Genomic DNA, 24,368 nt, shown 5'->3' on the forward strand with positions numbered 1-24,368 from the left:
CTTAAAAATCATATGAAACATTCAGTTCTTTCTTCCGTACCATGATATTATTTTATCAAACATAAAGTTTTTGTACAGTTGCTTGTATTTAAGGCTCTGTTTGGGGGATGGTATTTTTATATTTTCATGAGTTTCTTTTTCTCATTCCTTTGATACTAAGAGAGGTTGTATTTTCTTTACTTTTAAGAATAATATGTTTCATAAATTTGTTTTACATCTCTCCTGCCACATGCTTATCTTAAACAATATTCTCCAAATTACTGTAAGTGAAACTCAAGATAAAAGTGGCACTGTCCTTCTCACCCCAGACTGAGATTATGGATCACACTAGGAACATTTTTAGTTGCAAATGACAGCAATGTTATTGCCCCAAAGGAGCTTCCTGGCTACCTAACTGGGGAGTCAAGGGGCACATCTTAAGACATCATTTGGAGACTCAGATATTACTGTTAATGATATCACTTTGTTTTCATTGCCTTATTCTTTAGACAAGTTCTCCTCATGGCAGGCAATTGACTGCCAGACACTTGTACCAGTTGTCAAGAAGGACATAAGCAGAAGAGGTCATGGCCTAAGTTTATATCTTAGTGGCAGGCTGTGTGTGCCCACTCCTGTGACTAGTAATCCCAAGGCTAACTCATAGAACAGAGGTAGACATTCAAACAAAACAAAACAAAACAAAACAAAAAACAAAGAAATAAAAAACCCAAAACCCAAAAACAAAACAAAAAAAAAATCTGAAGGAAGAGGCTCAGAAATTAGGCACAACCAAAGAAATATTTCTCTGTCCACTGAACTGGAGTTTTCTTACTTTATAATGAAATGAAATGGCTTCTTAGTCAGATCAATAGGTCACTACTGCTCCTATCCAAACCAACATAATATTTTGTGTCATTTAATGGACGGCACAAGTTGTTTTCCTAACATGTGAATTCCTTCTTTTATGGAACTTGCCAGGAGAAGTTAGTGGGAAAGCAGACCATATTCTCTGTTAGGGAAGCTGAAAACATCAAATGCTCTTCTTTAAGTGCTGTTAGGGTTCTGGTAGGTGGCCTATGTTTGCCCATCTTCCTGAGGCTTTCACATGTAGACAGGCTAGGAAGCGTGGAGCTAGAAACAGCTCCAGGTCGTTCTGATGGCAGCTAGTACTGCTGGGGCCTGGAGCACCCATGCAGTGTGAACCGTGTCTGGGACAGTGTGAAAGGTACTGGCAACCTGTCATTCAGTTCCTTGAGGTCTCATTCTAAAGGCCAGCTTCCCAGCCTTTCTGCTAAGTCAGCTATCTAATATGACACATATAAAGTAATCTTTTCTTTCAGCCCAAACCACTGATTGGTATATGGCTAATTCTTAGTAATCATTTTGAAGAATAATTAATGTCTCCAAGTGGTTAGTGATGGATAAATTAAGGTATGATTCATCTTTTTCATGTATTTAACTGCTTCAAATTCTAGAATTTATTATTCTGTTGCTCCCTTTATGATGATGTTAAATTTTTTAAAACCACAAACATATTAATACATTTAAGAAACATTTTTCAAAAATATACAACTCTTCCGTCATCTAATTAAAGCCATTTAATATTAATACTTCTATGTTCCATAGGTAATATGTGACATCTAGTTTGCTTCTCTGTTTCAGATCTGTAAAACTATACATTTATACCTTTGCTATTAATATAAATTAGCATCTTTTTAAGTGGAAGAGGTTTAGCATAATTATGATGAGTATTATAAAGTTGTGAGAATTTACTAGACTATGTGAGCTATATTATGTTTTCACACATGCAAATAAATGCACATGAGAATGTTCATAAAATACCAGGTATAAACTATGTTCTTTCAACATTCTAATGGTGGCAGTTTAAATACTATTTTGTTGTTAATAATGGCTCAATACCTAAAGTGCCCTTCCAAGGTAAATTAACCAGGAAATGCACCTGGTTTGACTTCACTGTTGAATGTTCACTTTTATCCTTTTTAGATTTAGCTCTCTGTTTGCTGGTCCTCGGCACTCTCTATAGAAACCCAGCTTGTTCTGCTTTTCACCTGGCTTTTAACAGTTTAACATAGATGGTTGGATCAAGTCCATTGCTCCAATTGTATGAAGCTTAAAAAGCTTCCCAGTGCCCCAGTCTCCCATTGTGCCTGGCTTCCCTGAGTGCTCTGCGCATGGCATTTCACTTGTGCTTTCTGTTTTCTAAACCCATTTGTGCCCATTCTTTCTGAAGACACTTGCTCATCTGAGATCTCAAATTGACTTCTCCCTATTCTGTGTCCTTAAATAAAGATGCACCATTAACGCTGATTAAGCCCTTGCAAAGTCCCCCATAAATCAGGAAAGGCTGTGAGAGACTGTGCCCACAGTGTTTGCAGGTACCTGCCTCAGCCAAACTGAGAGAAAGAATTGAGAAATAATTGGAAACTTAAAAATTATACATATATATATATTAACAGATTAGTCTTTTTTGCTTGTTCATAGAGACAGTTCTGAAACATGTTGGAGGGAAGAGAGAGGAAGCACTGTGTTACAATGAAAGACAGAGCAAAGAGCAAAGCCAAATCAATAAAAGTAGCAGAGAATTTCTGGAAAAAGACAAACTCATTTTACAGCAAGGAAGACGTGAAGCACACAGGCCAAGGCATACTAGCTACAGCGTTGAAATGAAACCAACCTGATTATTTTTTAAAGTGAAGTACAGCTGTTGTTATTGATGATTTACACAATAGTAAGGTTTCTGCTTTTTCTTTCTAGAAACAACTCCTAGTGTAGCGTACTTTTACACAATTGGAAACTAATTAGAATCATAAAACCAAAAATTAGAAGAAAATAGAGAATTATGGGTTTACAGTTATAAACCCACACATTTTAATACTTGTGAAAAACGCCTCACACTTGTTTGCGGTCTTGTGTTTGGTAAAAATAGAATTTATTTAAAAATGTACCGAAATGTGTTATCCTGGTGCACTTTGCAGTCAGGACACATGGAAATAAATCCTGTCCTGGTTAGAGATTTACCAGAAAAGACCGTGTGTTCTAATGTGCATCTCCCTCTGTTGTGTAGTTTCCGCCACGTTGCCAGGCTGTGATCACTGGAGCCATATGTGGAAAAGGACAATGTTACTAAGTGGGTTTATGTTGATCAAAAGAGCATATACTTAAGGTGAAGCCCAAGGAAGCATAAAAGGTAACTAATTTAATTTCAGGTAATTAATAGTTTCAAAGATATTTCTACCTTTCTTTGATTAGATTAAAAATTCTTACAGCTTTTTTTCTATTAAATCACTAATTATTTATAAGCAAATATCAGTACAAAAGCAAAAATTTAAGATAAAGTGCATAAGTTGAATCTAAGAGGTGTCTTTTGAGTTGTTTACAAAGTATGTTAAAATGTAAAAATTAATGCTATAGGTAATATTTTTATTAAAAATGAATAGCGGCAGACTGTTTTTTAGTAAAACAGCAATGTGTTCCTGTCCAATCTGGCTCTAAGAAGCAGCTGAGAATTTAAACAGCAGTTTAGCATTACTTTCTTTAGAAATATTCTACTAATGAAGCACAGTATGGGAAGACAGTGAAGTGGGTGGTCTGAAATTGCTAGGGTTTGGGCAGAGACAACTTATTCTGATGAAAAATCAGTTTTGAATCCATAAACAAAGGGACTTGATTAGATTCACTTAATATCCAGAGGAATTCAACCATAGGTGCTGCCTCTCCTCAGAGAACTAAGGATAATTTATTTCCTATTATATCAGTAATATTTAATTGAAAGCTAAAATGAGATCTAATATTTTAAATTTTTGAATGCTTCTCATAATATATAATAGCTTAAGAGCAAGTAACAGCATGCATGTTGCATATGATTAGTGCCTGGAAACATACATGTAGTGCATACACCTGTACATACAGGGCATCATGTACATTTTAGACAAATATTCACAACCACAGTTAATTCAACAGAAGAATTTAGGGCTGCAAAAATAGGAGTAGGTGATAAGATCCTTACTGAGCGATTATAATTACAGTTAGTTGTCACATGAAGATATCAGGGGATTGGCTTGCCAGCTCTACTTTCAGTTCGGCATAGGAGACTCCTGATCTGTAATTAAACTGTGTTGATTTCTCACATTCAGGTTGCTGTGGAATCGAAAATAAAGTCATAATGCATTTGATTGAGCGCATGCAAAATAAGTCTACTACCAAGAACAAAGAAATACTCTTTGCATTATAGAAATTATAATGTTTAATCTACACTAAATATATTGGAAGAAAATGAAATCGTTTATAGTTTTAGGTAGATTAGCTATATAGTAAGCTAACACATACTGCTGGCTAGACAGCACGTGATTGTTAATTGCTAATTCATCTGTATTTGAAAAAGCCATGAATTTGAGTGGAAAATGTCTACGGTCAGATATGTCGTATGCCATCCTTTTAGTAAGCCACCCTTTCTGTGAGACGGTGCATGGCATGCTTACCTGGTACATGTGTGCCAGGAACCAAGGGCAGCTAACATCACTCCTACAAGAACACCACTTGCAGTGCGTCATATTTTGTTTGTTTGGTTAAATAGGAATGGATGGAGACAAAAGTACTATGACCTACTTGACAGTCCCAGGGGCCTTGTACATCACGTCAGTGACATCTGCGGTTATGGCAGAAATAAAATTACAATCTGTTGTGCCAAATCGTGTTCAGAATCAGCTCCTTATTGTTTTCATATAAAAGCATTTCTGTGATTTATATGAGAAGCTAGCCACTGAAGGCTAGCTCTGTGTTCACTGCATCTTGTATAGCACCTGGCAGTGTCTAAGCTCATGTTTATTATTACCCTGTGTGTCACTATCAAATTATGTATTCAAATTATTTTATGCTCAAGAAGAAATTCAAAGGTAATTAAAATATTTATAAAATATCCCAAACTTTTAGAAAATGACATAAAATCAAACATAACATTTATGAAAAATGTGTAGGAGAAAAAAAATCCCATAATGTTCAGTTTGTGTGGTATTTAAGTTATTCTTTTCTGCTTTCTATTTTCTGTTCTTGAACACTTTTCCCCAGAAAAAAACATATCACACTTATTTATCCTAGTATTTTAAGAAGATACTTTATTATCAAAGTTTGATATTCATTTTAAAATCATAAAAGAAAACAAAAAGCACAGAGTCCTAGTTTCATACCAGGCACACACTGTCAGCCCCTACAGCAGTGTCGGAACCGCAGTGCAACCCAGACACCTTCTGGACAGCTTAAGAACTGCACAGTTGGTCTCTGAACAAAGGCCCCCTGAATGGAATAGCTATTGAAAAACCACACTTTAAGAAATACAAGATCAATCTGTAATTAGGTTTGAAATTTAAAATATTACATGATTAAATTACAAAAGCCAGCATTTAAAGACTAAAAAGCACAAAGTTATTACATGCACATTGAAATGATAGTTTCCAAAATACCTCCAGAACTATTTTCAGGTAGATTATAAGGTATGAACAGTCAGATTAAAAACCCCTTATGTTTATGCAAGGAACATTATAATAGTATGAAAATTATATTCAATGTGGAACAAATTTGAGTATAAGGTACTTTCTGAATTTTGTAGCCTATTTATATCAAATATAACTGGCAACTTAGTGATCATTTTTTTTCTGAGACAGGGTCTCTTTGTAGTTCAGGTGAGCATCAAACTAGTCCTGCCTCTCTCCCCGACAGCTGTGTGCCACTGTGCCTGATTTATGCAGGGATAATTATTGAACTCAGGGCTTTGTGCATGTTAGGCTAGGCAAGCACTCTCCCAAATGAGTCACATCCCAGTCCATTAGTCATCAATTTAAAGACTAGGAAGCAGCTGGGCATGGTGGTACACCCCTTTAATCCCAGCACTCAGGAGGCAGAGGCAGGTGGATCTCTGTGAGTTCAAGGCCAACCTGGTCTACAAAGCAAGTCCAGGACAGCTCGGGCTATCACACAAAGAAATTCTTGCCTTGAAAAACCAAAAATTAAAAACCAAAACAAAATAAAAAGGAACGAGCAGTGTCCATAGTTGGGTATATATAGGAATAAGCACGGATTTCCACTTTTTGCATTGATCTCTAAGCAAGTTTGACCTGGGCTTCTTTTCTCCCACTGCAAAGAAGAGCCCTAAAAAGTAACCAGTGGCAAAACTCAACTAGCAAAAATCACTTTGTTTTGGCAATGGTTGTGTTTGGCCTGCTGGTTCCTATTCTTACAACAACAACAACAACAACAACAACAACAACAGTACTAACAACAGAAGAGTCTTCTTTCCTATACAAGCAACCGTGCCTGTCCCAGTAGTCATGATTTTACAAGCAGTCTCAGGCTGAAGAACACATGCTCAAACTGAGCATCATGAATTGAAACGCTGATGAAATGGAGTTTCATGTAATTCTAAAGAACTAGTTATTCAACAAGCCAAAAGTCTCCACAGTCAGGCCGCGGTGAGATCTCTTACTGCTTCTGGTGCCAGGAGCAAACATTTGGGTTTCTAGCATTTGTTTCATGCCATCACTTTTATCTTCTCAGATTCTCGTACACTATAATGAGCAGCCCACGACTGTAAAAGACACTGGGTCAAACAACTAAAACAGCCCTAAAGTTTAAGAGCAATGGTATTAAGTCAGATTTAACCAGTGCCTGCGCCACATCAGTAATGTGAGCTTTTCTCCCTGACTGCTGTTGGCTGGCCTCTGCGTGACGGTTCAAACAAATGTTTGCTGGTTCCTGCTCATTTATTTTTAGGTAGTTACATCTGAGAAAGTTACTCTCAGGCATTCTGTAAGAAACAAGGTAGGTGTGAATCACAGAACGGCCACTTAACAGAATGGCTCGGAGGAGGGCTGGAGGCTGCGGTGCAATGCATGGGTTCTGCATTCACTTCCCAAAAGACAACTAGGCTCATGACTAGTTAGACATCATGGCAGCTTGAAGACTCACTAAAACAACTGACTACAGTGAGGGAGTCGGCGCGGCAAGCTGGAGCTGCAGCTACAAAGAAGCTGGAGGGCGGGCAGGGAGGTTTTCACCGGTGGAGTAGACTCCAGCGGAGCTCTAAGGGGGAGTGTCTTCCGACTGAGCTGGGTTTGGGGGTGGGCCAACATTGGACCGAGGCAAGCTAACAGGGTTTGTCAAAGAAAGCTCGGATTATTTGCAAAATTCTCTGCCTTTACAACGTCAGGATGCGGAACTTATTTGGTGTTCAAAACACAAGCGAACTGCACTACGCCCTCCATGAGCGCAGCGAGTCGGGGGAAACACAGAACTGGTTGCTCTGTAGTTATTTCGACGTTTTCTCACTAGGGAGTGCTTCTGATTTTTGGAACACTGTTCAACTTTCATTGTCTTATTAAACCTCTTGATTTATTATACAAATCTATGAGACTTGGCAAAAGTTTCATATATGTGGGAAAGAAAGCTCTATGGTAAGAGCTTTTTCCAGTGAGCAAAGAACGCTTTAACAGTGTAGGGCTAAAGTCACTATTTTTAAACACGGTTAGCAAATTGGGAGGGTTTTTAAATAGAGAGGAGTGCTAACAGTACGCAGATAGCTGTATTTTCCTTCATGGTGAGGGAGCTGTTCACTTATGCTGTTGGGTGGCCATGTTCCATTGTGATAAAAGAGGAGGCGAGGCATTCCCCCACCCCTCCCCGCCAGCTGCCAAAAGCTAGTTCTGTACAGATGCTCCAGGGTTATTTTTCAGAATGCCTCTAATTCTTGGGATTCTTTGTCTTTTCTCAAATTAGGAATTCAGATAGTTTTAAATTATAAAATAATAAGGAGTAAAGTTAGGCTGCCCCGGAGCTCAATACGTGCTATATGGGTTTTACAATATGAATTCCAAATTTCAAATAAAATATAAAATTAGGTTGGGAATGGAGACACAGCAAGGCTGCAAGGAGGAGACGTTGGGGGCCAGTGAGGACTACATAGTAAGAGCCTGCTTCAAAAACAAACTAGGCGTGGTGGCGCATGTCTTCAATCACAGCACATGGGAGGCAGAAGCAGGCAGATCTCTGTGAGTTTGAGGCCAGCCTGGTCTACAGAGTGATTTCCAGGACAGCCAGGGCTATGTAACAAGACACTGCTTCAAACATCCCCACCAAAGGAAAATTAAAAGATTACAAAATTGCCATATATTACTAATACTTAAATTTCTGTAAACTAATCAGATTGATTCTTTATAGCTGTTAAAAAAAAAAGGTAGACCTGTGTGAAAGTGACCATACTTTTCAAATTAAATATCTGAGCAGTTATAATCAGAAAATAGCAGAGTAAGGATATTTTTTTCTCCAGAGAATCCTAAAGAAATGCTGACAAATCTTGAAGGAGGATACATGTGAAAAGAAAGTTACAAGGATGAAACCAGGACTGGGCTTCCTGAGAATCAGAGAGGCGGAGGAAAAGAAGGACTAAACAAGCACCCCTAAAGACATTTCACTCTCAAAGAGACTAAAAACAAGTTGACAGGTCCAATTGTGTGTACAGTTGAATCTTTTGGGAAAAAAAAATACTCATGATTAAAATCTTACTGTCATAACGATGTAGAAGTATGAAAACTAAGACAAATAGCAATAAATTATGCTGAGTTTATTTAATACATCTGGTGTGTGTGTGTGTGTGTGTGTGTGTGTGTTGAGGTGGAGATAGGGTGTAGATGGTGCATCCTACAATGAGTGTGTAGTGTTCAGAGGACAATGCTAAGGCGTGGTTTTCCTCCTCCGTCCTGTGAGTCCTAGTGATCAGACCCTGGTCCTCAGGCTTGGCAGCAAGTGCCTTTACCTGTTGAGCCATCTCACCAGCCATGGTTTCTTTTAACAGGCTGTCCTATAAATATTACAGGCATGCATGGTAATTGCCTACTCTTAGTAGGCTCCAGATACTTTTATAATTATTTTGGTGATTTTTAACAAAACGAAGAGGTAAAAGGAATGGAAGAGATTCCTTCTCAAGCAAGAACGCCATCTCCAGCTGTTCCAAAACAGAGCAAGTGAGGAGCTGCAGTTTGGGAGGAGGCTTCTTCTAAATGCTAATTAAGGTGAATATACTAAATGAAATATTATCCACGTCCTATTCTTTTAGTGTCCTCCATCCACTAAAGCCCTGGCTATCAGATGCTTCATGAATTCACTGATAATCCCAAGGAAAACATGATGTATGTTTTAAATTGTCTGATTTTCACTTTTAGCAGAATTCATCACTGAACTGGTTTTGGTGGTTTTCACTACGACATGCAGAAAATGTAAAATTTTGAAAGAAGTCAGGAAATTCTTGTCCTCACTGAGAGTGGACCAGTCACAACCCATGAGCAGTTAAGTAGAATACAAACTATACTAGTTTTTGAAACTGGCACAGATAACCTGACAAAACATATAATACTAAGAAGACAAATTAAACCATGCACTTTTAAGTCACGTTAGAAGTGAAATGAGATGGCTGTTTCAAATGAGGGTTTTTGTTGTTGTTGTTGTTTTTATTGTTGCTGCTGCTGTTCTTCGTCTGTTTTTACATTTTCTCTGAAACTCTTTGTAAAAATACCTTCAACTTCAGGAGTTAAGGTGAAGTCAGGTCCCAAGAAATGGCTAAATCCAGCAGGCAGAATAACATTTGTTATTTTAATGGGAGAGGCTTTAACGTGGCACAATGACCCACCATCCGGAGGAGAGTTGGTAACAGGAACGAACTACACAATAAAATAAAACAAGTAAGAACATCTTACCTCTGAAATCGGGACAGATAGGTTTAATACTTACCATAAGCCCCAAGGCACAATAAACTTTAAAAGGCACTTTCACATGCTCACTTAAGCTCGGGATTGGTGGCAGACAGACCGAGCCCTGCAGGCACGGGGTGGCTGTCCCTCAGTCTTAGGGTCTGGCTTTCTTTACACTACACTGCACTGTTAGAAGCTAGAGCGTGGTGTCTTGTCCTTCTTCCAAAAGCTCGTGGTAGGGAAGATGTTTCCTTTGTAATGACTCTTTTTCTTTCTTTAAATATTTATTTTCACTTTGTATGCATGAGTGTCTTGCCTATCTCCATGAATGTATGTGTACCACTTGCATAGCGTGTGCCAGCAGAGGTCAAGGGAGTGTTGGACCCTTTGGAATTACAGGCGTGTAGGCCACCACATGTGTGCTGGAAACAGAATTGCTTTCTGCAGAAATGTATGCCTGCCCCACATTCATCAAGACTGTGAGCTTGTTACAGATAGGAATTCTGAACATATAGTTCCACTTACTTCTAGGCTCAGGCCTTTGGTATTTGTGTAAACTAACCGACTTGACTTTAGCGAGTGTTACCAAGAACGCAGGCTTTAGTGGGCACTGAGTTCTGTAACTAATGCTGTGTAGTCCCAAGTTGCCCAACAGTTCATTTTGGGGAAGTTTCTTTCTGTTATTAATATGGCTCACTGTCACCTTTTCCTCTTAAAGCCAAACCCATAACACGTTTGGGTGTAAGTGTCAGGAGTTCACTCTGCCTTTCTGCTGTTAAAAGAAACAACAGCAACAACCAAAATAAAGAAATCCAAAATGAGAAACTTGAAATTGTTTCTATTCTTGTTTCTTCTGAGTAGCTAAAAGAAGTAATGGCTCAGTTTTGTTCTAACCATGAAAGAGTTATTATTGAACCTTAAAATACACTTTTTAAAATAAGACAAACATTTCAAATACATAATTTATTTTACTGTGTAGAGATGGATCAAAATAATTTTAAGCATCTTTGCTTATGTAACAACAGTAGATAGTTAAATTCTTTTATATAGCACTAGTCAAAGGGCAAGTATTATAGTTAAGTTGAAGAAATCATTATATTGTTATGGTAATGGAAAAAGAGCAATTCATGAGAAAAGATACACAAGCAAACACTACAGAAATGTAAGTCTGAAGGTCGAGTCTGCATGTATATTTGATAAATCAACCAATTTAAAAGTTATATATGAAAAATAGTGTTTTAAAGTTATTGAAAGTGATTATTTGCTTTAAAATCTAGCAATATTACTTTAAAATAGAACTTACACATTTTCATTAAGCAAAGGTTCTTTGAAATGCCTCTATGGAACCCCACACATGCAGGTGGGTAGGCGCATCTTCCCCCAAGGATGCGGAGTAGCCTCACCTGAAACTCTATTGAAGGCCTTACCTTACACGGCAAAGGAGCTTGCAGGTGGGGCTGAGACAACGACTTGGAAGTGGGGATGTTGCTCTGGACAGTCTAAAAAGAGGGAAACAGAAGGGTCAGCATGGGGAGCAGGAGCTATGGTGAAGGAATCAGAGCTTGGGGTGATGGCACCGCTGGCTGAGGGCCAGGAGCCAAGGAACGGACCAAGGAACACGCAGACTGTGTTTCTTTCCAGCTCCCAGAAGGAATGCAGCTTAGCCATGCTTCCAGCTAAGACGCATTTCAGACTCCTGACTTCCAGAGCCATAAGCCACTCAACGTGTGCTCTGTTAGGTCAGTAAATGTGGGATAATTTGGTGCAAGAGCAACAGAAAAACTACTTCATGGGGCATACGATCGTCCAAGAAACGGCTTGAAGATCAAGAAAGGGAAAGAAGGCTTAATCACAGAACTACACTTCATCTGACTTGTTCTCTTTTGGAAGAGTGAAGCCCATGACAAGAATTTGAGTACAGGGTATCAGTACTCTACATGAGTGCTTAGAACCCAAAGCTAGAATTTAATTTTTTTAAACCTATAGATCAATCTGGTTTGTTTAAACTATTTTTTTTTAATCAACATTGAACAACTATGAACATCAAGGTCTCTATAGACACTCTAACTTATTCTAGAGGTACCTTTGTACAAACATGTTAAGATTAATTCTTAAAAATTGGAGTTAGTTAAAAAGTCAAGAAATCATTAAAATGTGTAAGGAGGAAGACAAACCCACAGAATCAACTAACCTGGGCCCATAGGAGCTCACACAGAGACTGAACTGCCGACCCGAGAGCATGCGTGGGACTGAGTGAGGCCCTCAGCAACGGTCGTGCAGCTTTGTCTTCATGTGAGACTCCTGACAGTGGGAGCAGGGGTTGTCTCGGACTCTGCTACCTGCCTTTGGGACTCTTTCCTCCTACTGGGTTGCCTTAACAGGGGAGGATGTGCCTAGTTTAACTGCAACTAGATATGCCAGGGCTGGCCTGGCCTTTCCTGAAGAGAAACAGAGGAGTTGTTGTTGTTGTTGTTGTTGTTGTTGTTGTTGTTGTTGTTGGAGGTGGTGGTGGTGGTGGGGTACGGGGAGGAGAGAAGGGAGGGGAAACTGTGGTGGGAATGTAAATTACCTACCTACCTAACTAAATAGTAAGTAGAGAGGAAATTGATTCTGAGTGGTAGGACACTTGCCTAGTGTGACCTGTGTTTGCCCCTCAACATTACAAAGAAGAAAAAAATATATAAGACATATTTATCTTTTAACAAAATTTCAAATTGTATGCATTTGGTAAAGAAGGACCCTCCCCACACCTTTTCTGGGGCAAGAGGTCAGATACCCTCTGCCAAGGATGACGCTGAGCTTCTGATCTTCCTGCTCTCTGAGTGCTGCGCACACCACCATGCCTGCTGAAGGCCATTTTCTAAAACTGATATTTTATCTGACTGTCCTTTAAGATTTTACCTATAATTTCTTCTGCTGGTATCTTTAAAACAGCATTCATTCAAAGATATGAAGAAAATTTAGAGACAATAAGTTGTCTAGATTTGAAAATTAGTTTTCTAACATAGTTTCTATAAGTTTGTATCGTTTTTCCTGTGTTTTATCGTTTTGTTTTTTTTTTTTAATCCCACATCCAGTTTGACATTGTGTGTGCATGTGATCACTCTTTCCCCAGACTCTCTAAAGTATTTAGTTTGTTTTTTCATGTTAACATAGAAATCGTAATTTAAATTTTAAACTTGTTTCATCTGTTGACTTACTATAAAAACCACATGGCAGGTTTTTGAGAAATGAAGCCATCTTTGTGTGAGTGTTGTGACTCTGTTGCTGAAGGGAGAAGTAAAGCAAGAAGAATGCACTAGGATCAGAAGCACCATTTGTTTTATGAAGGGCCTGAGGAGAACCTGCCAGTCAGCACATATTGATCCAGGAGCTGAGTGAAGGCTGAGTAGGAAGGCATGTCTGGAGAACTTCATCTGTTTCTCCTTCAAGATCCTGTTTTTTGTTTGTTTTGTTTTGTTATTTTAAGACAGAGTTTCCCTGTGTGGCCAATGCTGTTCTGGAACTTGCTCTGTACACCAGGCTGGTCTCAAACTCAGATATCTGCCTCTCTCTGCCTCCCAAGATCCTGTTCTTATGTAACCTTGGATCCTTGACTCTAATGTCCTTGGATTTTTGCTTCTAGTTTTGTTAAAGGCTCCTCACCTGATCCAGGTCTTTGTATTTCTTGGACTACCTCTTGGCTTCCCTCTCTACCTCTTCAAACTTTGCAAAGGCTCACCTCTACATTTCTGTTAAAACCATTGTATTTCTGTGTTCAATTTAGTCTTTTAGAGGATGGTCATGAACAAACAAAAGCGGTTAATGATAAAAATCCTAGAAGTCTGTTTCAGTTGTTTCTTCGCTCTATAATTTTGTTTGTATCATGGTCAGGTCTGTTTTAGGCCTCACGGGTGAAGAAGCCAGTGATCCCACACAACCGTGAGAACAGCCGCACACATCTCTGCGAGGTAGACGATGCTGACCAGAAAGTTGAGATGAAAACTCCCTGCCTTCCTCTCTGCCCAAAACGGAGCCATTTTATGGTCAGTTTCTAAGTTCCTTACCTTCTAGCATTATCTGAAGTACTGAACAAGCACGTATTAAATAATTTGCCTTATATCAATGTATTATTAGGAAAAAGAGCTTCCTTTGATAGTAGTCACCAAGTAAATACTACAATTTACAAAACCACATGTTCCTAAACATTTAAGTCGAAATGTACATGATCTGATGCTCTTTTACAATGGTCTACGGTAAAAAGAAAAGTGTAAGCAACGTACTTACTGAATTTTTTTTTGCTTGTAGTTCAGAGAAATGAAACTCAGCCTTTGCCTTATCATCAGCATTTATAGGAATTCCATCCAACATCTGTAAATTAGGCAGGCGGAATATGAGCACATGGCGATGCATCACTTTTCTACAAATCTAAAGAAAAGTAAAAATAATAGTTTATTTCCTAAATAACTTTAATTAAAAAAAAAAGAAAAACCTTTAAAAGAAGGCAGTGGTGGAAAGGGCACAAAGATGATGCAGAGCAGCTACTTTACAATACTGGCGGCTACAGGCAGGACCTTTTTCTTGGAAGGTTTCTCAATCTTCTGTAATGCCAAATACAAATAGAAAGTGTTCTTAAACTAAGGCTACCACTCGCAGGCTTAGTCTTTATCCTCTGCCTTTTCTATCCTTTTCCTTTTCTTCCCCCTTCTCCCATCCCTCCCCCCTTCTCTCATCCCTCCCCCCTTCTCTCATCCCTCCCCCCTTCTCCCATCCCTCCCCCCTTCTCCCATCCCTCCCCCCTTCTCTCATCCCTCCCCCCTTCTCTCATCCCTCCCCCCTTCTCTCATCCCTCCCCCCTTCTCTCATCCCTACCCCCTTCTCCCATCCCTCCCCCCCTTCTCTCATCCCTCCCCCCTTCTCTCATCCCTACCCCCTTCTCCCATCCCTCCCCCCTTCTCTCATCCCTACCCCCTTCTCCCATCCCTCCCCCCTTCTCTCATCCCTACCCCCCTTCTCCCATCCCTACCCCCTTCTCTCATCCCTACCCCCTTCTCCCATCCCTCCCCCCTTCTCCCATCCCTCCCCCCTTCTCTCATCCCTCCCCCCTTCTCCCATCCCTCCCCCCTTCTCTCATCCCTACCCCCCTTCTCCCATCCCTCCCCCCTTCTCTCATCCCTCCCCCCTTCTCTCATCCCTCCCCCCTTCTCTCATCCCTCCCCCCTTCTCTCATCCCTACCCCCCTTCTCCCATCCCTACCCCCCTTCTCCCATCCCTCCCCCCTTCTCCCATCCCTCCCCCCTTCTCTCATCCCTACCCCCTTCTCCCATCCCTCCCCCCTTCTCTCATCCCTACCCCCCTTCTCCCATCCCTCCCCCCTTCTCTCATCCCTCCCCCCTTCTCTCATCCCTACCCCCCTTCTCCCATCCCTCCCCCCTTCTCTCATCCCTCCCCCCTTCTCCCATCCCTCCCCCCTTCTCTCATCCCTCCCCCCTTCTCTCATCCCTCCCCCCTTCTCTCATCCCTACCCCCCTTCTCCCATCCCTCCCCCCTTCTCTCATCCCTCCCCCCTTCTCTCATCCCTCCCCCCTTCTCTCATCCCTCCCCCCTTCTCTCATCCCTCCCCCCTTCTCTCATCCCTCCCCCCTTCTCTCATCCCTCCCCCCTTCTCTCATCCCTCCCCCCTTCTCTCATCCCTCCCCCCTTCTCCCATCCCTCCCCCCTTCTCCCATCCCTCCCCCCTTCTCTCATCCCTCCCCCCTTCTCTCATCCCTCCCCCCTTCTCTCATCCCTCCCCCCTTCTCTCATCCCTCCCCCCTTCTCCCATCCCTCCCCCCTTCTCCCATCCCTCCCCCCTTCTCTCATCCCTCCCCCCTTCTCTTATCCCTACCCCCCTTCTCTTATCCTTACCCCCCCCTTTGTCTTTCCCCATCTCCCTGTATCCCAGTCTGGTTTGAACAAATACTCCTCTTGCCTCAGCCTCTTCAGTGATGGGATCATCGGTTGTGCCCTAGAGCATTGGCCACTAGCTAGGGAAAAATCTCAACCCATGGGCAGAATGATACGAAAGTTCATTTATGTGTAATTAGTTCATGTGAGAGTTTCCGTTTCATTTATTTCAATATTGTCTGGTCTGTATGACCCATAGTGTTAATCCGCTCTAAAAATATTTGGCATATGTGCATAAAAAGGTAGGTAGAAAGACTTAGATAGAGTGGCCCAAGGGTGTTGACTTTTAAAAGATCCTGCTTGCAAGGATGGCACTTCCCTGATGTTTGGTACTTGGACTTGGGAATGCACTTATCATTCCTTAGTTGATAAAGGTAGTTGACTACATCTTGGTGGTTACTAAAAATAAAGGAGGATTTATAATCAACCTCTTTTCCACCTGGAATTTGGAATTTAAATTATTGTTTGGGAAAAGGTGGCTATGTAATCAACTTCCAATTTTTGAATGCTAAGCCTCTAAAGGGCTCCCTTGTAGAGGAATTTTAATCCAGCAACATGGCTGCTCTGGCAAGGGATCACATTAAAAGACCTAGGTCTGTGTGATTCAGCTGTAAGAAGACATAACCTCAGTGCACACCTTTAATCCTCTGGCTGGAGTACACACCCTTAAATCCTATAGCTGGGACTTATTGCACATCTTTAATGCTAAACAATGACGTATATTGAGGGACTGACAAGGTCAGAGAAAGATTCAACAGAATGAGTCAGAGATAGGATTCATCCAACAGACAGGAAAGAGAAGTTACTTAAGAGCAGTTCAGAGAGAGTAAAGGGGGGGGGTATACCCAACTTATAAGAAGAGACAGGAAAGAGATGTTACTTAAAAGCAGTTCAGAGAGAGTAAAGGGGGGGGGGTACACCCAACTCTAATGGGAAAGGACAGGAAAAAGAAGTTAAGAGCAGTTCAGAGAGAGTAGAGGGGAGTTCGTAGAGATGGTATAGTAGAGTTGTGGAGCACAGTTTGGCTTGGTGCAGTTCAGTTAATGCAGTTAAGTTCAGTTGAGTTCGTGCAGTTCCATTCAGTTCCATTTAGTTCATGCAGTCAATGCAGTTTAGTTCATGGAGTTCAGAGGCAGTTTTCCCGAAAAGAGTAATTCAGTGAGAAGCCAAGAAAAGCCTGTTTGAGTCAGTCAACTTGGGGAGGAGTTTCAAGCCAGCTGAGTTGAACCAACCAGCCAGAGTTCAGAAATAACTAGAAAGGGTGAGCTTATTCAGGAGGAAGTCTTGGAGACTGAATATATTCTAGGCCTAGGTCAGCAGGTGGGGGCTGGAAGCTGAAGCCTTCAATGTCTGGACTTGCAGAATATTAGATTGTATGGCGACTAGAAGCTTCCAGGCCTAGGGATAGCTAGAACAGAGATAGAAATGCTCTGGGTTCAACCCAAGCTGTGTATTCATAAAGCTTGGTACAGCTCACATCTCACTCCTCAATATCTGAGAAAAGACATTTACCCTCCCTTGAATAAAAACAACACCTAAGAAATGCCATTTCTGTGGGTAAATGAAGAATGTGCTCTGTGTCTCCACCACGGGAGAGAAAGCATGAGGAAATATACATACAGATTCCTCTGGATTCTACCTTTCTCTTCTTCCTGTCCTGTGACTGTGTTTCCTTACTGTGCCATTGCAATTGATCTTAGCCACAAGGAAAATATTATGCTGACTGAGTCTCTCTCTCACATCTTTGAATCTCAAGGACTCCTAATGTAGAGAGTATACAACACTATCTCCAATGGCAAAGAGCGACGAACTCTAGGAGGCAGATGAACAAGCTGGGCCTGGTGGCTCATGCCTATAATCCCAGAACGCTGGATGTTATAGAAGGAAGGTTGCCATGAGTTAGCAGCCAGCCTGCCTTATATAGTGAGTTACAGAGGAAGCTGAAATTTAAAATTAAAAAAAAAAAAGGAAATGACCAAACTTCTTGAAATGAATATGGTAGGGGGATGTTCAGTGATAGAGACAGATCTTTAACACATATAACATCCCAACAAATCACTGACCACATTCTAGATTACACAACAATTTTCTTAAACAGCAAAGAACACAGAGCCTACTTCCTCTGACTGAAGTACTCCAACACTCAAGGAAAACGATGAAGACACAACAAGAAATATACCATATATTTAAAACAAATAAAAACATGCACAGTTCTCAGTAATTTACAAATGAAAACAATGTCCTTTGAAGAGTAGAAGATTTTGAGATATGAAGATTAGTAAAGGCAACAAATATAAAAACTTTCAGGATGTTGCTAGAGCAGTACACTATAACCTAGAATTTATTGGTTCAGAAATATGTTGAAAATTAATGTTAATTTAAGATGATTAAGATGAAGAAATATGAAAATTGAGATTTTTTTCTTGAAAAATTTCAAGAAACTAAAAGGAAATGAAATCAAAAGCAAACAATGGCATTGATAAAGAAAATCAAGGTGCTCTAAAGCACTATAAACAACACTTGAACACGATTTATCAAGAATCAAACACAAAGCAAAATTGATGATCTTAGGCATAGAAGGGTGACAATATAGAAATGGTGGAGATTTGAAAGGGTATTCTGAGCTTACTATGATAGCAATACATTAAGAGTTTAGATAAAAGATCAGCATCTAGAAAAACTGACTTCTCAAAATGAGTTTCTGAGGAAGTAGAAATTATGATGGGATTTATACTCATAAAGGAATTTGAGTAAGCAAGTTAAAGTGTAGCTTATAAATTAATTAAGCCCACAGGGTTTTAGAGATAGGGTCTAATTAGTTTTCAAGGACTGTATGAGTCTTCAAACTAATGTATAGAGTAGGAATAGAAGTGCTCCAGAATTAATCTTATAAAGCAAAAGACTTGGGCCAGATTTAAAGGCATTGAATAAAGAGATAGAATTAAAGTTCTTATCTGCATAGATGCAGTTATATTACATTGATTATTATCAGATAGAATCCAATAAAATATAAAACATGGACAAATAACATTCACATCAGGAACTTAGAGATAGTGTCACTCTACTAAGTCTATCAATGTGATTTGCTACACCAGTAACTTAAAAACAAAACTTTATAATCCATCAGTCAAAACCCATGTCCATTTGTTATGAAATAGTCAGTTGAACCTGCAAAGGCGCTTCCTCAAACCATTGAAAGTAACTATCCCACAATTCATAGCAAACATCGTCTCTAATAGAGACAATTTGGAAGCATTCTAGATTATTATTAAGTGCTTCTATTCAGTACTGCACTAGAGCTCTTAATCAACACACTGAGAGAAGTATAGAAAATAAACATCTGAAGATTAAAAATACTAGATATTATTTACAGATAGCATGATAGTATACAAAGGAAAATCCAAAAGTTTCTACAAATCATTAGAACTAAAAACGTGGCTTCACAAGCTGCCCAGAAAAAGAACAATATACAAAAGCTATAATTTCTTTACTCCTACAATAAATAATCAGAAGACCATAAAAAATGAATTCTTTAAAATGACAATAAATCTTATCAAAGGTGATTTAAATCTTTGTGGGAAAATTATAAATCTTTTTCTGTGTGAAAGTAAATATCCTTTCTGTCATATTTTAGATTAATTTCTAAAACACACATTAAAAACAAAAAGTATGCATATTAATGGGTACTTTGTGACATAGTACCCATACATTTGGATAAATGTATACCTCATGTCATCAGGTGAAGTCACCTCATTTATCACTGTTTATGGAAAAAATTTGCTTTTTGAGACACACAGTAACTACTCTGGACTTACCATCTTATTCAATAGCACACCTCAGCTTCTTGTCCCTGGAAATAAGATTATTACTGACAGAGTGTTTGACTCCTCCAAGAGATCTCTCCTCCCACACAGGTTTCCATCAGGAGTGTCCTGGCCCTTTGTAATCAGATTGCACATTTCTGTAATCTGCCAGTGTGCCTACTTGGCATTTTCAAGCACCGTCGCCTGGCATAGTAATCCCTGCAACAGTTCCCAAGAAGTCCTGACCAATTTCCTCACCACAGTTTCTCAGCATCGTAAACAAACACAACCATGAGAGCAACGTGTGAAGCTTTCCGACTGGATGCTACACCAACAGGCGTGTACCCGGCGTCCTTGGTATTAGCGTGAAATGAACTGCTCTGGCTTGGATGAAAGGCCCTGTGTCCTTCCATCATATGACCCCCCCCACCCCTGCCCCTGACCCACTGGTCTTGCTGCCCTTGGCGTGCTTCTGTGAGATCCTGGACCTGTCTGCCTCCTGGCCCCTTCAGTCTTACACCTTCTGCTGTCAGATCTTTTATGCTGGACTTTCTGGACACTCGGCACACTGAACAGAAGGCGGCCATCTTGCCATGGTCATGGTTTTCAGTTTGCTTAGATATTAAACGGGCATGGGTGCTATTTATTGGATGCCTTCAAAGACTCCAATAAGAAGAGTGACGAATGCCTCCCAAATTAACTCAAAGTAGGTGCAGTTCTAATTAAAGCACCAACAAGAGTCTTCTTCAACTTAGTTTCCTTCTTAAAATTCACAGGAAAGTGTAAGGTGCCAAGAACAGAAGAGACAGTGAAGAAAGTGGAGGAGCTAATGAGAAAGAAGAGACGAAGAGGAGAATAAGGAGAAATACGCTAACAAGGATGAAGACAAGATAAGATATTACAAATGAACACTGCCTAGTATGATCAGCACAGCAGGTTAGCCAAAGGGTGCAGCGCAGAATGCGAAACACGTGTGCTTACATTTGGCAGTGGTGGTTTGCAGCACAATCATGTGGAGATGACACTAAGCCAAAAACTGTGCTGGGTTGACTAGCTATGTATATAGACAGAGGAAAATCAAATCACTTTCTCATATCATATAAAACAAATTGCACACGACTATTGGGGAATGAACTAGTTATTAGGGTAAATAAACACTCACCGGATTGCCATAGACAGTAAGCTCTCTGAGAGAAGGGATAACATCAAGTTTTTCCAGTTCTGCGATATCCTACGTAAAAGGCAATGGATTGTCAGTGGGCTTGCTTACCTCTCCCAACACAAACTACTCCGAAGTCATTGTATGCAAACTTTAGATTTCAAGTAGCTCACAGCTGGAACCTCTACTATGACCCTGAGGGAAGCCTGCAGACCCCTAACACATGCCTCCCAAAGGTAGCACTGTGACATGGAAAATGGGCAGAACTTGCAAGGTAACAGCAACTTTTTCTAGGAAGAGTTCTGAGCCACCCTGGGACTTAGATGACGACAGCCTTGATAAGAGAGGACCATGCGATGTTGGCTATACTCCAGTACACTACTGTGAAAGATAGACAGATAAAAATTTCTGGTTAAATGTTTTGCCCTTCACCCTGCACAGGGCTATTGATTATTATCCACTTAACATCAGTGTAAGGTTGCCATATTGTAGTTTTAGCAAAAAATTTAAAAAAAGATTGATTTGTATTTAATGTGTACATGTTTTGCTCCACTGTATGTTAAGATGTGACATGGAGAATTTGGATGTCAGACAGAAGAAGCACCTAGCCACGGGGAGAAAATAGAAATCTTCGTTTGTGTTGTAGTGATTCCTAGAAGCAAGGCAATAGGCCACATTTTTCTCAGTCTACATAAATGGACATATTGGGGGAAGCAGAAAGCTGGGCACTGGGGCCTGCAGGTCAGCGGCCCTTATCCGCACCTAATTATGTCTGAAGCACTAGTGTTTAGATAATATTTAATAGAGTTTTCTCTTGTCCCATCATGCCTAGCTAGCCCATGATTGCATTCTTAGTGTGCATTCTTACTGTCCACTTGTAGAACTGATCCTGGCATCAGATTGCCCAAGGTGCCATGGACAAAAGTCTCTCTCCCACAGGAAATTTGAATAGACAGCCAAGGTTTTGAAAGAACATAGATTTTAGAGGAATTCAACTGCGTTTCCAACTCACCCTTGACTCCCCAGAGTTCATTTTCCTTCTCCAGTTAACTGTAAATGATCACTCTAGGATACAACTGCATCAACCACTAGCGTAAGTTCAGTAACAACCCAGCCAAGCCCAATGCAGAACACCATTTCAAGGATAAAGATAAAAGGCTAAAATCATTCAACGACCAATAAAGCTCAGTCATTTTTTTTTTCAATGATGCATGCATAGTCTGTGATTTGTCACACAGGTTACTGTGTGGCTGTATCCAATTGTGATAGTAAACCCACTGAGCATGATTCTGTTGAAGTTGCTGAGCTGGGAGCTATCATACCAAGTGGATGCATCTCCTCTTGCCCTTATAAGGAATAGGTGAGCAAGGGCATGCAGCGGAAAAGCTGGTTACCAGATGTAACCTCCTTTAAGTATGCTGCTACCTGGATGTCCTGGCAAACAGAGAAGTGGCATTTTCCAGGAAGGCCCATACCCATGGCATTCTCCTAGCAGATCTCTCTGGATAAAAATTGTTTACAGTCCATCGGCATCTATGGAATTACAAGCTATGGCCTCTAATAAGACACAGCACAAGCTTAACCATAGGATGGAAATGTTTTAGGAAACACTCCCCTATTGCAAGATCACTACAAAATCTTTCTTGGAGTTCGTGTCTTTTATTCTGAGCTAGATAGACTGTGTGGTGTGGGAAGAAAGTAACCAAGAAACCAAGAAAATGCCCAAGGCCTCAAGTATTGGCTCTTGGAATGCTAAGCAAGACTTGATACCAGACAAGGTCATTGATGAATGTATGAAGGTTTTATTTGTTTTTTTTTGTTTTGTTTTGTTTTGTTTTTTACTGAGTTTGTTTAAGTTCAGGCTTTGGGCACACTGAGCACATTCTCCACCACAAAGCAGTTCCCCGCAGCTTTTAGGTCTCATTTGTTAAGGTCACTTACTATTGTCAGAAATATTTCCCATAGAATACCATTTTCCCCAACTGAATCCAGTTCTGGAAAGATCACCAGTTGGGCTAGGCTTTCCTCAGATTGGTACATGAATCTTGATAGATCATGTGTATGCTATTTTTTCTCAACCTGTATGCCTTACTTGGTAAGAGAGAGGAGATATTACTCATGGTTCCCTCTAACATTGGAAAGGGGTTTCATATTAGGACAGAAAAGACTTTACGACTTGTAGCAAAAAAAAAAAAAAGCCTCAGTAAACACTTGCCAGGGGTCTATGGTGCGCCACATGACATACTAATATAAATATGGACAAGATGGACACAGGTCTTGCTTTTGCAGGGGGAGTGTACAGTTCTGTCTCTTTAAAACTGCCTCACAATATGGATGGCAGAAGCAACTTTGGTAAAAGTAGGTTTCTTTTACCTACTTTTGATACAAACACAAGCTCTGTCAGGTTGTATCCACTCTCTTACCTATATCTATCTATCAGGAGACAGTCTAAGAAAGCCCAGGCGATGTTGTGCTTTAAAAGACTACACATGGCACATGCCTTATGAGGCACCTGATAGAGAGGTGAGAGACAGCGGCCACTCCACTCTAATTGGTGTGTTTTGGGAGTTCCGTGTTCAGATCCCAGAGGATTTCAAGCATGCAGACCTCAAAATGATGACACCCCCAAATAACTTTACCTGGATCTTGTTATATCCTAGGAAGAGCTTCTCCAGCTTAACCAGAGACTGCAGCTTGCTCAGCTCCCGCAGCCTGTTTTCCTCCAGGTGGAGGGTCAGCAGGGAACTCGGCTTGGCAAAAGCGCTGTCATTAAACGCTCGGATGCGGTTGTGGTCGACCACCAGCTCCTGAAGGACGACCAGGTTGTCCAGCCCTTCCACCTGACTGATCTCATTTCCTAAACGGGGATGACACGCTGTGTGAGCCCCAACTCTCAGGAGAAAAGTGTATCTGCATACCTTCATTAAGACAGTCAACAGTTGATTTCTTTTAAAGCTAAAAAAAGTATATATACTTTTATGCCTCAAAATTGTAACACAAACTGATCTTTCCCTAACCTCCAACTTTATCTGGCCTTAGCAATCCATCCTCTCCTTTAGATATATCTGATTAGTTACTTGGTCCTAATAGTTCCTCCTTTACAACGGCCTTTTAGACCTACCACTTCTATTGTTAGCACCGTGGGCCAGGTCACTATTAGTATATGTTAATATATATTATTTTATTCACTCTGGATCAAAAATGCATATGCTTTAGAGTCATACAGACTGGATTACCACAAAACACTAGTGAAAACTTGGTACATTACCTAGCCACAGTGAACCTCAATTATTTTCCTATTCTCTGCTGGCGTCCAACAGCAGAGAAATGACTAAGAAAATATCATGATAAACATACACTGGATTTTTCAGTCATAAAGAAGAACAAGATATATATATATATATATCTTGCAAGAGAATGTATGCAACTGGGGACACATTAAGCAAATTAAGGTAGTCTCAGAAAAACCAACTCCATATTTGGAAGTGAATCTAAGAGAACAGAGGGGACTGACTACTGGGACAGAAGGAGAAGACAAGGGAGGAACAAAATACACTCAGCATAAAATATATACTTGTATGAAAAATGTCCCTGTGTAATATTGCTAGGTACAATGAGTACATACAGTTTAAAGAATATTTGATAATATGCAGCTAAACTAAGTAAAAACATTTGTGATTATTAAGTTTTTGTTGTCAGTGATCATTAGAGTAAAATTTCATGCTTATACTTGCTTGTCAAAGCAAGATG

General features: G+C 40.3%; 1 protein-coding gene across 10 annotated transcripts in view; it reads right to left on the reverse strand.

Moving 5' to 3' along the window:
• Positions 1 to 2,856: 2,856 nt before the first annotated feature.
• Positions 2,857 to 24,368, reverse strand: part of LRRC9 (leucine rich repeat containing 9) — an 88,181-nt gene continuing 66,669 nt past the window's right edge. For 2 of the 10 annotated variants that reach the window (XM_084793365.1, XM_084793359.1), the window contains exons 29-33: positions 23,258 to 23,475; positions 20,622 to 20,690; positions 13,998 to 14,138; positions 11,159 to 11,230; positions 5,068 to 9,701 (exon numbers count right to left, since the gene is read on the reverse strand). In XM_084793365.1, the coding sequence (XP_084649491.1) occupies positions 9,492 to 9,701; positions 11,159 to 11,230; positions 13,998 to 14,138; positions 20,622 to 20,690; positions 23,258 to 23,475 (710 nt within the window). In that variant the 3' untranslated portion in view covers positions 5,068 to 9,491. Of the gene's footprint in view, positions 3,093 to 3,313; positions 4,138 to 5,067; positions 9,702 to 11,134; positions 11,231 to 13,993; positions 14,139 to 20,621; positions 20,691 to 23,257; positions 23,476 to 24,368 lie in introns of those variants that run through there. The other 8 variants (XM_084793367.1, XM_084793363.1, XM_084793366.1 and 5 more) reach the window with 8 other exon arrangements.

This window comes from Acomys minous, assembly GCF_964271855.1.
Source record: "Acomys minous genome assembly, chromosome: 8".
NCBI classification, from domain to species: domain Eukaryota; kingdom Metazoa; phylum Chordata; class Mammalia; order Rodentia; family Muridae; genus Acomys; species Acomys minous.